Raw genomic sequence first — 17,066 nt, 5'->3', positions numbered from 1 at the left:
AGTCAATATAATAGCAAGATATTCTATAGGATGATATTTTATAATGTCCTTTATCTTTTATTATAATTTGGAGTGCGTCAGTGTAATATTGATATAAAACAAGAACGTTAAACACTCTGAGACAGTTTACTGAAGAATGCTAATATGATCAAATAAGAACAGAAAATCCTGCAAAAAATGCCTTATACAATTCTTGACAATTAAAATATTAAGTAGAGAAGTCTTGTTTCGTTCGCTTTTTTATATATGAATTGAGATATCTCCGCCTTAATCTTTAAAGTTATCATGATGATTAGGCGAAAAAATTCACTAACAATGTGTTATCACAATGTTAGTTCTGAAGAAATCTGACAAAGAAGAATCCGATTTATACAAATAAACCTAGTTGTATGACAAAAGCAATGTTACAGAGTTTAACTGTAACACTTAGCCTTCAAACATTTTAATGTACATTGATATATATATACAGCAACAAACACATATTATCTGACATTAATCCTATTTGTTCGAACTGTATAATGTATCGACAGTTTAAAAGCCAATTTTACAATCTACAGAATTTTCATTCTTTATTTAAGAACCGGATAAAAACATGTTCATCACTGAAGTAATCCGACCTAATCATTCATCATTTCCATAAACGATTGAGGATCAGCCTTCGCTGTCATCTGTTCTTGTTTTTTCGTCTTTTTGTCAACCTCTTCTCTATATCTTATAGCTTCTCGTTGTAGTAAAGTATTTTCTAGCTTTCCTTCCATAAGTTCACTGCAAAATTAGAAATATTATTATTGTAGTATTAAAGTTCTTTATGGCCATTATTCATGAGTGTTTCTCGTTTCTGGTTTTTAATATAGGTTATACCGTTGGTTTTCCCGTTTGAATCGTTTTACACTAGTCATTATTGGTGCCCTTCATAGCTTGCTTTTTGGTGTAAGTAAAGGCTCCGTGTTGAAGACCGAACTTTGACCTACAATCATGGTTTACTTTTATAAATTGTGTCTTGGATGGAGAGTTGTGTCGTTGGCACTCATACCACATTTTCTTATATCTGTTATGTATTAAATATGAAAGTGTGATTTCCAAGTCTTATTATGAACGTAAACAATTCACGTTTGAACATATATACTTGGAGTTCTCAGTACAGAATAATATTGAAATTATTGTTCTTTGTCTGTATATCACAAGCCCAAACATCTATTTAGCATTATAATAATCTTTATTGTCATAAAAACTTTAATAATAAGTTTGTGATAAAAAAAAAAAAAATAAAAAGTGATAGTAATGCCATAAAATGAAGAACCTAAAAGACCAGGGTAGCTTTGAAAGAAAATATGAACACATACATGTATCTAAGAACAATAACTCGTACTTAATTTTTTTTACCTGAGATCTATTTGACCATCGCCATTTAGGTCTAACTGGCTCATCAACTTGTCAATCTGGTCTTCAGTTAGATCAATTTCACATTTCTATTTTGGAAAAAAAATATTATATTCTGACAAGAATTATCATATAGGACTAGGCATATTAGCTACCTAATTCCCATGTGAGATCTTGTATCGTTTTAGTTGATTTCACAGAATGTCAGTTAACATTGAAAATAATCGATCGATTGTTGTTTGCTTTACGCCACCTTAGCACAAAAAGGCTATATGGCGGCAAAACATTGAAAATGTCTTGTAGCTGAAAATTCGTGGGTTATTTTCTGGAGTTTGATTCTTAAAATTGAAACTTCTTCCTAAAAATATGTGTACCAGTTTTATGTACATTTTGATTATCCATCATTTTCTATATTTATTTTAAGAATGAAATTGTTGTTACTTGGCTACAGGTAAACAAAAACAAAAAATATATCAAAGCTGAAAGTAACAAAAAAATAAATAGCTTTACAAATGGCATGTCTATTGTTTTGTTTGTTTTGGGTCACTGTCTCATTGATGTAAACAATTTTCTCGATGTATGTATATGCTTTCTTTTTCCATATTGTTATTGTTGAATATCATTTCTAAAGGTCCACTGGAAAGTTATTTATCTATATAAAGGATTTTTTTTATATTTTTAGGGAAATATTATTACATACTTTGAATGACCCTGCATATATTGCATGGAACTTTCTTGAAATGTATGAAATTGTATTATTAAATATTTGATATTCCATATCTTCAATGTTTCATGGCTGCAGTGTAGGTTTATTTTACTATAACAAGTGTGGACACAGATCAGTGTGAATTGTTATTATTTTATCATCGTGAGGTTAGTATTAGTTGTGACCCGACAGATAGTTACTGATCTCTCTCTATTTTATTACTCTTATAGAGTCCTATATAAAAGGACAGCCATCTTTACTGAAACAAACGTGTTTTCCGGTTTGAATGGGTTTACATTAGTAATTTTGTGGTCCTTTTTAGCTTGTTGTTCGGTGTGAGCCAAGGCTCCGTGTTGAGTTGAAATCCGTACTTTGACCAAAAATGGTTTACTTTTATAAATTTTTATTTGGATGGAGAGTTGTCTCATTGGGACTCACACCGCATCTTCCTATATCTATATATAGCTTTAAAAAATACCTTAACACCCATAGACAACTCCTCTCTAGATATCTGCCAGTCGTTATCTCTATCGAACGTTTTTAGCAAGTCTATCATCCTGTACCCAGATTTCTCTACATATTCTCTGAGCTTCGTCATAGGATCTGACGCCAATAATTTTTCAGGATTTCGGGGTATTTTACTAGCAAAGCTGGCCACGTCAACCAAAACACCTCCGTATACTGTGACTAAACTTCGGTCTTCTTTCAACTCTTTCTCTAATGCTTTAAACGATCTTCTTACCATTAAATTCTATTTTGATAACAAAAGAAATACATGTATTTGTATATAAATTGTTATTAGAATGGGAAGTTGTCTCATTGGAACTCGTACCAAATCTTCCTATATCTATATATCGTTTTTTTTTTCATAATTATATTTTTCTGTTAATACCGCAATCAGTTAAGTTTCTCTAAAAGGTGTTAACATTTAAATACGTATTACTATTATTTAAATAACGCCTTAAATCTCATATATTAGGGGAAATTCCAGGATTTTTTAAAAAAGATGTAAGACTGCAAAAAATAACATATACTGGCGAGCTAAGCGCTTCGAACGATGTTTTTAAAGATTGCTTTGATGTAAAAATACAAATCGAGAGAACATGTTCTATTGTTTGGCTATCGAAGGTGGACGCAAGCCCTCTTCACCTCCCACTGATTCACACACAGCACATTATCATAAAAGAGATGCATGGAAAACTGATACAAGTTATGCCTCACTAACGTATCGAACATACACGTATCAGATTTAAAAGAACAATACTAGTATAGGTTCTGTGAAAAGTCAAATATGTTCAGTTGGTTGTTTGTCTTGGTCAAAGGTAGATAACCGAAGTAGAATTATATTCGATCAAAATTTATAAAATGCAATAAACACCCAATAATTAAATTACGTAGAACTAATGTTTACTATTAAGCTATGTCGATTCGCGGGGTGCCTTTTTTTTTAAAATATATTCTCATTATTTCTAATAAGCTTACCGCAAAGTCTAAATATTTCAATGTCTTTTTGTCATTTCTATTTACGCCTTCTAGTATAAAAAATCCTCCATCACAGCCGTACTCGTTATGTCCAATCTAGAAATAAAATTTATATTATCAATTTGATGATTAAAATTGAGAATGGAAATGGTGAATGTGTCAAATAAACAACAACCCGACCTAAGAGCAGATAACAGCCGAAGCCCACCAATGGGAAAATTCCGCACCGGAGGTGGACCTCAACTGGCCCCTCAATAAAAATGTGTACTAGTTCAGTGAAAATGGACGTCATTTTTAACTCCAAAACATGCACTAAAAATAAACAAAAAAACAAAGGCCAAATGGTCCTGACTTGGGACTGGCGCAAAAATGCGGCGGGTTTAATTTTTTGTCTAATATGTACATGATAAAGATTACTCTATAAACACGTTTCGTGTAGACGATAATCGGCATCAGTATTACATGAGGGTTTGGATGGGGTTAAATGATTAAAGAATAATAAGAATAATGCCCTTGGTACATTGAAAACTGAATAGTGAAAGAAATTGTATTGTGTCATGGACATGAAATAAACATCCCTTGAAATGCTGTATTCTTACTGGTACTAGCTTTAGCATATCAGTTACAGCAAGAAATGCAAACAATGATAATTTCTATTAGTTGTATATAATCAAGTTAATGTGAACAAAGCATAAAATGCAGTTATATACGTACAATACGTATGCCAATTGTATTTCTGGAAAGCATGAAGTCCATTTATATATATAAAAAAAAACTGTGTACACACAATTTTACAGAAATGTGGAATGTTAGCAAACACGAAGAATGGTTTGAACTGAAACGTTTGCATTGTCGATACATTATAAGAAAACTTAAGCGCTGCCTCTGCAACGTCCTGATTTGGCTCTCTTGCTAATGAATATTTGTATATTGGTTCGTCTTTTACACTACACGTTTAACTCTTGGTCATCTTCTATAACCTTCAAGTAACTCTTCTATGTTCTTATTACTTACATACAATTTAACTAAAGCTTCATTGACTTGTATACCAGCTGCTATGTAAGGTGCACCTTCTACAGGTATTCTACAGTGCGTGCAATGCAACTCTCTTAATATTCTGTTAGTTTTTAGCGCATCCTCCATCGCTCGTGCTCCTTCTAGACCGAATCCATTCATACTGACATCTAAATACTTCAGTCCTTCATTCAACTGCAACAAAAAGAACTGAACACATGACCGTCCCGAATCTTCCTATTTCTCCATTAGACTTTACCATTAGTCTTTTACAAACATTGTGTATGCATATGCCTGTGTCTGAATATATGGTCTTGAGTGTGTGCGAAAGAGCAACAGAGAGAGTGATAGATAGATAATGAGCTAGTTTTGAAATTTGAGCGCATGATATACATGTTTTTTAAATGGTTTTATTTATGTTTAACACTTATTGTTTAATAGAGACGCACAGAACAGCAACATACTTTATGCATAAAAGGTAAGTGTCGCCTGACTGGGTTTTTTTTTTACATTTTTTTTTCAATATTTACAAACATAGTGCAAATAATACGTCAAATGGAAATGAAACATATGACGCAAAAAAACACCATCTTTTCTCAAATTTTAATTCCGATTCACATTCTAATCAAGATCTTATATATATATTTATTATTGAAAACATCATTATCAGACTGACCTTAATCCCTTCGGCCAGTGCAGCGCATCCTTTGCTTTGGAAGTGGTTCCAGCTGAGATCTAAAGTTTGTAAAGTCACATTTTCATCCATTATCTTACAGAAACTATCAGCACCGTACTCCTCAAAGCAATTATGCTTCAAAATCAATGTTTTTATTTCAGAGTTTGCCTGAAAAAAAAAGTATATTGGTTATTTCATTTTATTTGCACTCGAATCAGACTAGTCGAAAGACCAAATTAAGTAAGATGTTATGAGATAGATAGATATTTTATTCTCTAAAAACTAAATACGAGTTTTTGAAATAAAAATATTTTTCCATTTTTGTCAAATATTTCTCAGGTGATCTTTGTCTGGGGTAGAAAATCCATAGTGAAGAATAATCAAAACTATTATAAACTTTTAAACAAATTATTGAAGCAAAGAAAGTTCAGTTCAAAACAGACGTGCTGACTAAAGGACTGGTGATAACATGGTTCACAATCATTGTCATTAACCAAGTGGTTGTAAAAACGCATCAAATACACTAAATGTGTTTTAAAAGCAGAAATATTGGCTGTAGTAAAAATAATTATGGTTTTTTTTAAATCTGGTATAAATTGTTTACTATATGGTGAAGAATGCATATTTATATTTACCACTAGCATATCATAGAATGCATCAGCAGCTGAGTCATCTATTTCATTCCCTGAAATTCATATCAATTATGATTTATTCAAAATTTCTGTACGGTAAAAAACAGTAAAACGATAAAAATACCGAGTTCCAAGGAAAATTCAAAACCAAAAATCCCTTTAAAAAAAGGCAAAATCAAATTCGCACATACATCAAACGAATGGAAAATAACTGTCTTATTCCTGAAATGAAAGAAGTTCTTTTACTGCTTTTTATGTTTACTTCCTCATTTTCTCATTGTTCTTGTGTTTGTATTTCTTTTCAATTATTTTTGATGACGTACGATTTTGTACGAACAAAATTAATCATAACTTGCAAATCCACACGGTAAATGTAGACTATAATTTAATGTTGTCTTTGAAAGCTTATTCAAAATGAAAGCAACCTAAGTTCATATTTTGTATCTTCTTGCTTTAAAAGTGACTGTAACAAACTTCATTTAAAAAACATTTATGTAAAGTCTTAAATTTACAGATATTCGAAAAAATATCTATGGACTTAAATCTTTTACTTCGATTGTCTGCAAAAAATGTTAAAAAAAACTATCAACCAAGGTTATTAGGGTGAAAACAAATGCTGTTAAATTTGGTAGGTGGAGTTTATACTTCCGTTCTTGAGTTGCACTTACAAACCTATTAAACGTAATCGGGTGTTTCGCCTTGCACCCAGCAATAAACCAGTAACTGTTCGAATCTAACACCAAATGTAAATATTTCAACTTAAAATATTAACACAATAAATAGTACTTTTATAAAAATACCTGTTAAATTTAAATGAATAATGGTTTTGTTTTTAGTTAATAACTCGCACAATGCCACAGCTCCTTCTGATCCTATTTTGTTTTCAGATAATACCTGAAATTATATACATAAAAATTTAGCGGAAGGTGTATGTAACCAATATAATTAATATTTGGCTTCATAGTTTTCGTTTGATTTCCGCGCATTAATACGTGTTTCAAATGGTTTACTGAAAATTATATTTCAAAGTTAATAGCGACCAATATTTATCAAAATCTAGTTTGAACATCAATTTACTAACGGCCTGGACCGTAGATCTTTCAGGTATAAAAACTTCTCTGAGTGTCAACTGATTTTATATTCAGAGTACGCATGTACTATATTGCTTCAAATTGTTGTTGAAATCGTTTTATTTCTTTAAACAAGATGCACTTGTATAATGACGGTATTACGGGTGACATCATTTGAAAACGATATATAGTGACGACTTTTTGGGGTAAATCTCTTTTTTTATTATTTTATTGTGTCTCCGAGTACTTGAAATAATTCAGTTTTATCGCTATTTTGTGCATTTTTCCTTTGATCTTTTTTTGTGATAATTTTGATATCATGCTTCTCGCTTGAGATGGAAAAATTATCGCTAGAAACTAAGGAGGCCACGTGGCGTTGCTAACGAAATTGACATGAAATTAACAACGTCGTCATAGGTAAAATAGCGATAAACAGATTATCATTGGTCATCTCAACTCGATTGCTTTTCTCACTTTCGCTGTACCAGCTCAAGCGAGAAAATCAATCTCGTTGAGATGATCAACGATAATCTATATTTATCGCTATTTTGTGCATTTTTCTTTTGATCTTTTTTTGTGATAATTTCCATATCATGCTTCTCGCTTGAGATGGAAAAATTATCGCTAGAAACTAAGGAGGCCACGTGGCGTTGCTAACGAAATTGACATGAAATTAACAACGTCGTCATAGGTAAAATAGCGATAAACAGATTATCATTGGTCATCTCAACTCGATTGCTTTTCTCACTTTCGCTGTACCAGCTCAAGCGAGAAAAAACAATCTCGTTGAGATGATCAACAATAATCTATAATTATTACCAAATTGCCACTTTATTTCGCATGATATAACATTTTTTTTATTTTATTTACTCTTCAATTATCCGCTTTAACAAAGGTTATTGGGTGAGACTAGCCTGCAAGTTTTCAAGGAAAGTTTAAAAATTACAAAAGTACTGAATTCCGAGGAAAATTCAAAACGAAAAGTCTTTAACCAAATGGCAAAATCAAAAGCTCAACCACATAAAAAATATTGTATCTGAATGCACATTTTTTTTCAAATACTTTTTTTTTTAAACTTTTAAAATTATGAAGATATATATACTTGAACACCAGCTTACACATATGATTTCCAAAATGAATCCGACGAAAAATGTGTATCTTCTTTTTTCGTCATGGATTTTTTTTTTAAAGAAGTTTTCTAAGATTGTCTTATAACAAAATTAAATGCATCCAATATTTAAAAAAACATTTACCAGCTCGGATACGTATGAGTTGTCCTTCAATACTCTTGTGAGATATGTTGCACCTTCCCCGAGTATGTAATTACCCTCTAAATCGATTCTCTCTGTCACTGTGTTAATCTGTGGAAAAAAGAACATTTCAATTGGAAACGGACATTCTTTCTTTAATTTAACCAAAATATAAATTATTGTCAATATAATGGATTTTTTTTTTGCGACTGTCATACAAGTGAAAGGTTTTACTAGATACTCAACCAGGTTTTATTCAATATCCATGCAGAATGTTTCGTTATAGAATGACACTGTTAAGTCCAAATATAACTGCTATAATCTGAAAAGATGCAGAAATGTCCGGTTTCAAAGTACTACTTACAGTCAACAACATTCAAACAATGCACCCACAACAGAATTAGATTCGGAAATGCAATTGAAGGTAGGCGCATCGGTTCATTCACATTAGTATAACACTTAAAAGAAATTTCTTAAAATGTCCTGTACCAAGTCAGGAAAATGGCCATTGTTATATTATAGTTCGTTTCTGTGTGTGTTACATTTTAATGTTGTGTTTCTGTTGTGTCATAGTTATTTTATATTTGATGCGTTTCCCTCAGTTTTAGTTTGTAACCCGGATTTGTTTTTTTCTCAATCGATTTATGAATTTCGAACATCGGTATACTACTGTTGCCTTTATTTAACGTCATGGCCATGTAAAATATATTGTCACCAATAAGATACATGTAATAGTCTTTTAAAAACATAAGTAGATACTGAAGTATAAATGTTGCATGCATGGTAAATGAATTATATAATCTCGTTTAAAAACATCCATCATGTTGTAATTTTCTGTTCTGTAAAAATTAAGATAACACAAGTACCGAACTCAAAACGAAAAGTCTCTTAACCAATGGCAAAATCCAAGCTTATGCAAATCAAACAAATGGAAAACAATTGTCATATTCCTTGGTACATGCATTTTAATGTTGAAAACGGTGTATTAATCCTTGTTTTATAGCTAGCTAAATACCCCACTTGTATGACAGTCGATTGATTGTTCTTAAAATTAAGGTACTTCCATAGATGGACTCGTCCAAATAACGCAAAAAGTTTATTTTTAATGCCCCTCATCTTAATTTTAAGTTCGTTTTTTTTATTATTATTTTTAATTGTTTTCAATATTGTCGTTTGAGACTGTCTTTTTACTGTCTATTTTTTTTCTTTTTTCCATTTGATCAAACCGGTTATGATGCGATTTGAAAACATATTTTGTATTCTTTTTAAATAATAGATTCGTATATTCATATGTTGGATGAGTGGAACTTGTCAACAGATAGACAGCAAAAACAAAGGAGCTTAATAATGCGTTGTGCGCAAGTTATTTTTTCCGACAACGTCAGTGATACCAAACAAAACCAAATAGAATACCTTATTTTGTATGAATATCTGTACTTCAAAACGAGTTTACTAGCAAGGTTAACCAGGAAAATAACTTTCTATAATAATGTCTAAACTCAATTCTTACCTCTATATTGCCAGCAATAGCACGCATTCCTTGAGGTCCTAGTCCATGAAAATGAAAGCAAGGTTAACCAGGAAAATAACTTTCTATAATAATGTCTAAACTCAATCTTACCTCTATATTGCCAGCAATAGCACGCATTCCTTGAGGTCCTAGTCCATGAAATTTCATTATAAGATTTGTGTCCTGCATATGTTTAATGAAGTAGGTAATAGGCTGTACTCCAATCTCCTCACAATGGCGTTCATATAACCCTACACCATTAGGGTCAGTTTCATATCGTTCTGGGTAAATAAGTCCTTAGGAAGAAAAAACAATATTTTTTAAATAGAAACTTTATATAAATGTGTGGTAATAACAGAGACTATTTTTTTTAATGTTGCTAATTAATGTTGTTGACATCCATATAATCCATTAAATTTGCTATTAGTATAATAATATACGGGTAACAATATCAATTTCTTATTTATCGAAAAAGAATAACATTTGCCGATGTAGTAATTAAGATTGTAATCGTGTGTTTATAACTAGCTTTAAAACCATGTTCAATCCACCATTTTCTACATATGGACGAATTTACAGCAAGTCAGGAATATGGTAGTTGTTTTTCTTTCAGTGGATGTGTTTCAGCAATTGATTTTGCCATTTTATAAAGGACTTTCCGTTTTGAATATCTCTTAGAGTTCTGTAATTCTGTTATTTTACTCTTTATTTGCAATGTTTGGGGTTTTATTTTGTTGAAAAACATAATTCTGATAAAGTATATTTCAGATAAATTTTTCTTGAAAATCAGAATACGTATGTTAATTAGCTGCAATTATTTTAAACAAACTTATTTAAGCGAGCGATTGGAATTAGATAAATTATATAAAATAGCTAATGTGTCCAACTATGATAAGGAATACTGTGGATTTGTTTATTTTCGTGGGTACCAATTTTCGTGGATAAAGGAAAACTTGCATATTCGTGGATATGTAATTGCGTGGTTTTGCCAAAGCCTGTATATAAGTCTAAACAAATTTGTCATCGTTGAACATTTGATTTAGTGGTTCACTTGTACCAACGAAATCAATGAAAATTGGTAACCCACGAATAATCATGAATCCACAGTACATAAAAAATGTGCTTTGTTTTACTTGTTTTTACACATTTACTCACTATCAGCTTCTGTTGGATCAAAGTCTGTATCATATTCTTCGTTGGCTTTTTCATCGTCACTTTCTAAAGATGATATATTAGATTCATTGTCCTCGAACACGTCGGATCTGCCATCAGCAGCATCATCTTCTATATATTCATCTTGCAAGTGTCTTGTCAAATCAGCACCACTTAACCCACGTATTTCAAACTCGTCTCCTTCAAATGTTCGTTCTTTAATTATTTCTTGTGTAAGATCTGGTAGTTTTTGTCTATATTCTGTAACATACAACGGGTCACCGATTCGTTCATCGCCAGTAATGGCTTTTAACCTTGTGAGGTCTGTTATAAGACCTGAAGTATCTTTCGATGATCTTCTTGATTTTGTTTCAGAAACACTGTCCTCGGGTTTAATGTTCATTAACTCATCCTCTTCATTTATTTCAAATTGTGCTGGAAGTTTTGACGGCGACGAAAGCCTCGGTGGTTGAACAGTCGGTCCGTCTGTTCCGACAGGCATTGGAACTATTGAGTATTACAATCTTAAAGTTTATGTTTAGTAATATCTGTTTGAAAACTTCTCTGAATCTGTAAAGGTATACATACACAAATGCTATGATACCAATATCAAAACTGAAGAATAACGTTTTAGCGTCATTTCAAATTTGATTCTGCAATGAAAAAAATAATTCGCTGGTTGTTTCACATATCACAAATTAGAATTCAATTAGATAATATTGGATACAATATATGAATATAGTGTACCGCTCAATTTAATTCCTCCCCTATTCCTCACACAATGAACCCTAAATACAAGCAATAATTAAGTCTATTAATCGAATGACATAAAATCCCATTTACGAAGTCGTGAATAATTTGCACTACATAAACATTAGTTTGTAATTTAAATTCTCATTGTATGGAATATTCACCAAAAAATGCATTGTGTAGATCTTTCTTCTCCGTTGAATTTAAATCAAATTTTGTAACATTTTAATTTGGTAATAATGTTGATGTCGTATTTGTATATTGAACAGGTCTGACAAAAGATAAATAATGGTTAATCAAATACCTACTTACATTGAAAAATATGAGGATGTAATTTACATTCGAACCGCGTAAATTGTACCTAGTATATAAAATACAACGTACTCTTACCTATTATGTATGTTTTGTGAACACATTGTTGTCAGTATAATGGAATTTAATGCGGCTGTCATACATGTGAGAGGTTTAGCTAGCTATAAAACTAGGTTTACTCCACCATGTTCTACCTTAGATCTTAATTTCTACTCAACATGTAAATTATTAAAAAATTATTAAAAAAAAATCAGAGAGTTAACAAGACATTTTCGTATTGAATTTGAATATAAAAGAGGGACGAAAGATACCAGAGGGACATTCAAACTCATAGATCAAATATAAAATTACAACGCCATGGCTAAAAAAGAAAAAGACAAACACAAATAATAGAACACAAAACACGAACATAGAAAAATGTCAGGTGCTCCGGAAAGGTAAACAGATCCTGCTCCATATGTGACAACCGTCGAGTTGGCTCATATAACAAACCCGGTAAAAGTATAATTTGGTAGGTCACATTCGTGGAAAGGGAACGGAATTGTAGTAATAACATAAGGAATATATAATATATACGTGTTATTATACAAAGGGAATATTCTACATACTTTTAATTTCACACATTAAATACCTTGTTATAATATTATTTAGGTTTTAATTTAATTAATCAATCGCCATATTGGAAAATAGCCCAGTGACAAAACATTTATAAAAAAATGGTATAATAAGTAAAGACTTGCGTCATACTTAATTCAGTTCTCGAGCCCGCCTTCCTCAAGTGTTTCAAATTTACCATTTGCATATGATCGACTAATAAATCTTTCAAGAGCTAAGCATAAAAATGTAATATTAAAATTCAAGTGCACTCGGATATATTATGCAAGTACTTAGAATTATCTACCAGACATACTCTTAGATACTTACCAGTAAATGGGCTATATCTGTTGATATTTGTGATAACGTTTGACTTATTTCACTTTTTGATTTCAATTGTAGTTTTAAAGTACTTTTGAAAAATTTATACTATAGTAATAGAAATCGATTTTTTTAACATTTTCAATAATAAGACTACCATTCAAAATTATGAGGAAGCAAAATAAAAACTTGACTTTAGATAAACCCCTAGATAATAAGCAGATAACATATGATATCGACCTTATTTGATGAGATACGGGACAGGATTATAATACCTGAAGCGTTAGGGTTTTATATGCTTCCCTTTTTTGTTGTATATCTTATTATTCATTGGTAGTTATTTAGATGTATTTTTTTTTTGTTTTGTTTTATGTGATAAGATAATCAGTTCCATGTTATTTGGTTTATCTTGATTTCAAATAATTATATTGTTGAATTCTATAGCTTGTTGATAATAGTAATGCCTTACGCTGCAGGCTATTTCTTTATCCTGGCTTTGAAACTAATATTCTAACTTGAACAATCATGATGAAGAAAGTCCAGAAGAGCGCTTCAGATGTAGAAAATGTATTAAATGTTTATTCCATACTAAAACAAACAGTTGTTTTACCAATCTGATAAATTCTAATTTAGTTTAGAATATACCAACAACAACAAAAACGAGACAAAAAAACTCATCATATCTACCAGGATTCAAAGCTAGAGTTTTGTCTAGTATTTGGAGTGATTTTAAAGTATAATGCACAGTAAATTTACAAAAAAAAATACAAAAAATAATGTATGTAATCGCAGGATCATACGAACGGTTTTACCATTGGGAACGTTAAATTTGATATATCTAGTCGTGTGTGTACTATGATACATTTTTACTTTGCGAATCGACATAGTCATGTTGAATAATATGCACTAATGAGCAACCAGATACATTGTATTTGAAAAAATGTTATATGAATTTGTACATGTGTAATAAAGACTTAAAATATACTAAATAAATTCATCATAGATACCAGGATTGAAATTTTGTATTTGCGCTAAGGTGATACCAAGTAAAATAATCCCATGAATATAACCTCATCATAGATACCAGGACTAAATTTAGTATATACGCCAGACGCGCGTTTCGTCTACTAAAGACTCATCAGTGACGCTCGAATCCAAAAAAGTTTAAAATGCCAAACAAAGTAAGAAGTTGAAGAGCATTGAGAACCAAAGTTCCTTAAAGTTTTGCCAAATACAGCTAAGTTAATCTATGCCTGAGGTAGAAAAGCCTTAGTATTTCAAAAAATTCAAAAAATTGTAAACAGTGAATTTATAAATATAACCATATCAATGACAATTAATGTCAGCACAAAAAGTGCTGACTACTGGGCTTGTGATACCCTCGGGAAAATAAATCTCCACCAGCAGTGGCATCGACCCAGTGGTTGTAAATAAAAAGAATGCAGCATACGAAACGTAAGAACGGATGACAACAAAATAAGTTCAATCTAAAATTAAAAACCTGTGGCGGTAGTTTTCCTCCATACAAATAGTAAAAAGTTTTTGGATCTTGTTAAAATCTTATTCAAATTAAAGATTTTATGATTTTATTGTCCTTATTTATATGCAGTTTAGTACTTATATTTTAATAACTTATTCATACTGATTCACAATGTCCATATACATCGCTTGAGACGGTATTTGCTTTGTTTTGAATGTTATGACATCAAATGTTGCATATACGACTAAATGTAATTAAGTTTTACATTGTTATGTTGTTATTTAAAGTTCATTATAACTATAACAATAGTGCAAAATGAATGAATGAATTATTGAAATAATGATTTTGTTCTTAAATACCTTTAACAATGTAAGATACATTAAATTTACTCTTTATGGAACATAATTTGAATTTCACAACCATTATTCTTTAGAAATATTTCTAGTTTCTGTATTGTCTGGATAATGTTAATATCAAAATAAATATAACAATCCAAACGTTCGATTCCTAAGTTTTATAAATCATTACAGGAATTGTTCAACATATTCAGTATATACATTTACAGCTAAATTATTCTTCAGTTTAGCTGACTTTAGAGCCTTCTACACAAAACTTTGAATGCAGTAGTCATATATTTCATAAATATTTCAAAGAGTTGAGCATGTCTCGGGAGAACTTTTTATAAAGTGGAATAAACGTATGGTTTTCAAAATTAAGTTTAGAAGGAAAACTTTGGTTCATGAAACAAAAGAATGTATATGTTTACCAAATCAAAAGTATGTATTTAAATTGCTAAATGCAGTCGTCATGTATGTTCTTTTCAAACCCTAAAAACGAAATGACTTTTGAGGAACCCTTTCTAACACTCTACAAGCAATATGCATGAGTTTGCATACTTCCATATGGAATAAAAAAAAAAGTCTTAGAAAAACCGAACTCCAAGGCAAATTCAACAAGAATGTGTCCATAATACACACATACCCTACTCGCACTATCATTTTCTATGTTTACTGGACCGTGCAGTTGAGGTAAAAACTCTTATTTGGCATCAACATTAGAAAGATCATATCAGAGGAAACATGTGTACTAAGTTTCAAGTTGATTCAACTTTAACTTTATCAAAAACTACCTTGACCAAAACTTTAACCTGAAAAGGGACAGACGGACGAACGGACGGTAGATCGAATGACCGGCCGCACAGACCAGAGAACATAATGCCCCTTTACTATCGTAGGTGGGGCATAAAAAGAGTAAGTGAATAAAAAGTGACAAAATAAAACGATATCAACCAACGGAACTATTGAAAACATACCATATTCCTGACTAAGTAGAGGCATTTGCCGATGAAACTGGAGTTTTATTCTAGGTACTAGCTAGAAGTTTTAGCAATCCATCCATGCCTGCATGACTTTTTCTAACGCTCTCGTGTATAATTATTTGCACTTTCTTTACACATTAAATTGAGGAAATCATGCAATGATCTTCAGTTGTGTGATGATCGGTTAAACTATATAATTTGGTATATTCGATGTATCGTGCAATATTTTGCAAAGAAACTTGATAAGAAATTATCAATTACCCTTACTACTGTGAAAAAAGCAACAACAAACAAAGATAAGTTCGAATCTCGATTGCAAAATATTGAATTGATTTCTTTTCTGTTTTTACCTGAATCTTTGGGCTTACCTTTGTTTCAATTCGAATTCATGAATTCATTGTTTTTATTTTAGTGCATAAAGGTTCATGATAATAAATAAACGTTGACCAGAAAATTCAGTGTGTGTTATTTCAGATGAGAATAACAAATGCAATTGTTAATCCTTGTCAACTCTTGTATGAAATGAAGACTTTCTACATGTTTTATTCTTACAAAACGAATATAAATTTTACCTTAACACTGTGGCAAATCTGTAATCTATCCTTTATCCAATTTTAAAATTGACTCCATTAATTGGCAGTAATCCCCATCAGATCCGTGGCCTGTGACACAGCGTCTCCATGACAGAACTAGACCTAAAGAGATAGTATCAGGGCCTCACGTGTGGTTGGATTTTTAAAGTTAAGCTTTATTGTTTAAGTCGAGCATCAGTGGGCTAATATTATTGTTTTATTTAAATGATGGTAATAAATGATAAATTGTCACCCATTTTGATGTTGAAAATATTTAAATACCGTTCGGTGAATACTAAGCTATTCTATCTGACGTATAAATACCCAGTTGACTTTTTACAGTCTTATATTTGCCGATAAAAAAATACACCTTTTATTACTGGCAAAAGAAAACAAGACAGAATAACGTTTTCTTAATTATTCTTTACGCTATTCTTTATATATATATAATAACCATTTAGCCTAGACTTAAGATTAAATAAAAAATGATTATTTTAAAGATGCACATTGAGCAAGGAAATGTGAAAAGAGAAAACAAAACCTTGAAAATTATGAATAATTCGTTAAAAAAATCTAAGTCAAATATAAAGATTTTTTTTTGTCGTGAATGAAAGTGGAATAAGCCGTTATATCGTCGAAACCACAAGCAAATGTCCTTTTACAGATGGTAAAATTCTTCAAACTTCTGTTTTGAATTTTACTCTGTATTTTTGTTATTTCACCTTTTGTTTTGTATGACATTCGCAAAGCATTTTATTATATTGACAGCATGTGTGATCAAAGTATGTAGATGTGTTTTCCCTATTTTGCTCAGCTAATTGACACTCAAACAGTTGTTTTGTCTAAA

At 31.1% G+C, this 17,066-nt stretch overlaps 1 protein-coding gene across 2 annotated transcripts; it reads right to left on the bottom strand.

The window, feature by feature from the left end:
• Window positions 1–420: 420 nt before the first annotated feature.
• On the bottom strand, window positions 421–16,360 carry LOC143069024 (uncharacterized). 2 transcript variants are annotated; one of them, XM_076243455.1, is made up of 12 exons: window positions 16,220–16,359; window positions 10,876–11,525; window positions 9,832–10,016; window positions 8,214–8,321; window positions 6,691–6,784; window positions 5,894–5,943; window positions 5,259–5,426; window positions 4,583–4,777; window positions 3,569–3,664; window positions 2,565–2,837; window positions 1,384–1,469; window positions 421–765 (listed from the first exon to the last, which is right to left on the bottom strand). In XM_076243455.1, the coding sequence occupies exons 2-12, from the start codon at window positions 11,372–11,374 to the stop codon at window positions 618–620; spliced, it is 1,902 nt and encodes a 633-aa protein (XP_076099570.1). In that variant the 5' UTR covers window positions 11,375–11,525; window positions 16,220–16,359; the 3' UTR covers window positions 421–617. The 2 variants fall into 2 exon arrangements, with proteins under 2 accessions (XP_076099570.1, XP_076099571.1); XM_076243456.1 differs by lacking the exon at window positions 4,583–4,777 and having other exon boundaries at window positions 16,220–16,360.
• Window positions 16,361–17,066: the final 706 nt, after the last annotated feature.

Source organism: Mytilus galloprovincialis, chromosome 3 (genome assembly GCF_965363235.1).
Source record: "Mytilus galloprovincialis chromosome 3, xbMytGall1.hap1.1, whole genome shotgun sequence".
Taxonomy (NCBI): Eukaryota; Metazoa; Mollusca; class Bivalvia; order Mytilida; family Mytilidae; genus Mytilus; species Mytilus galloprovincialis.
This window is presented reverse-complemented; position numbering and strand designations above follow the sequence as displayed.

Bases quoted from the DNA above. Each gene is read 5' to 3' on its own strand.
- LOC143069024 (XM_076243455.1), bottom strand. From the start codon at position 11,374: ATGCCTGTCGGAACAGACGGACCGACTGTTCAACCACCGAGGCTTTCG. The intron at 8,322-9,831 runs GTAAGATTGAGT...TTTTTTCCACAG, and splicing joins CTATTGCTGGCAATATAGAG to ATTAACACAGTGACAGAGAG. The intron at 6,785-8,213 runs GTAAATGTTTTT...ATATAATTTCAG, and splicing joins ACTCATACGTATCCGAGCTG to GTATTATCTGAAAACAAAAT.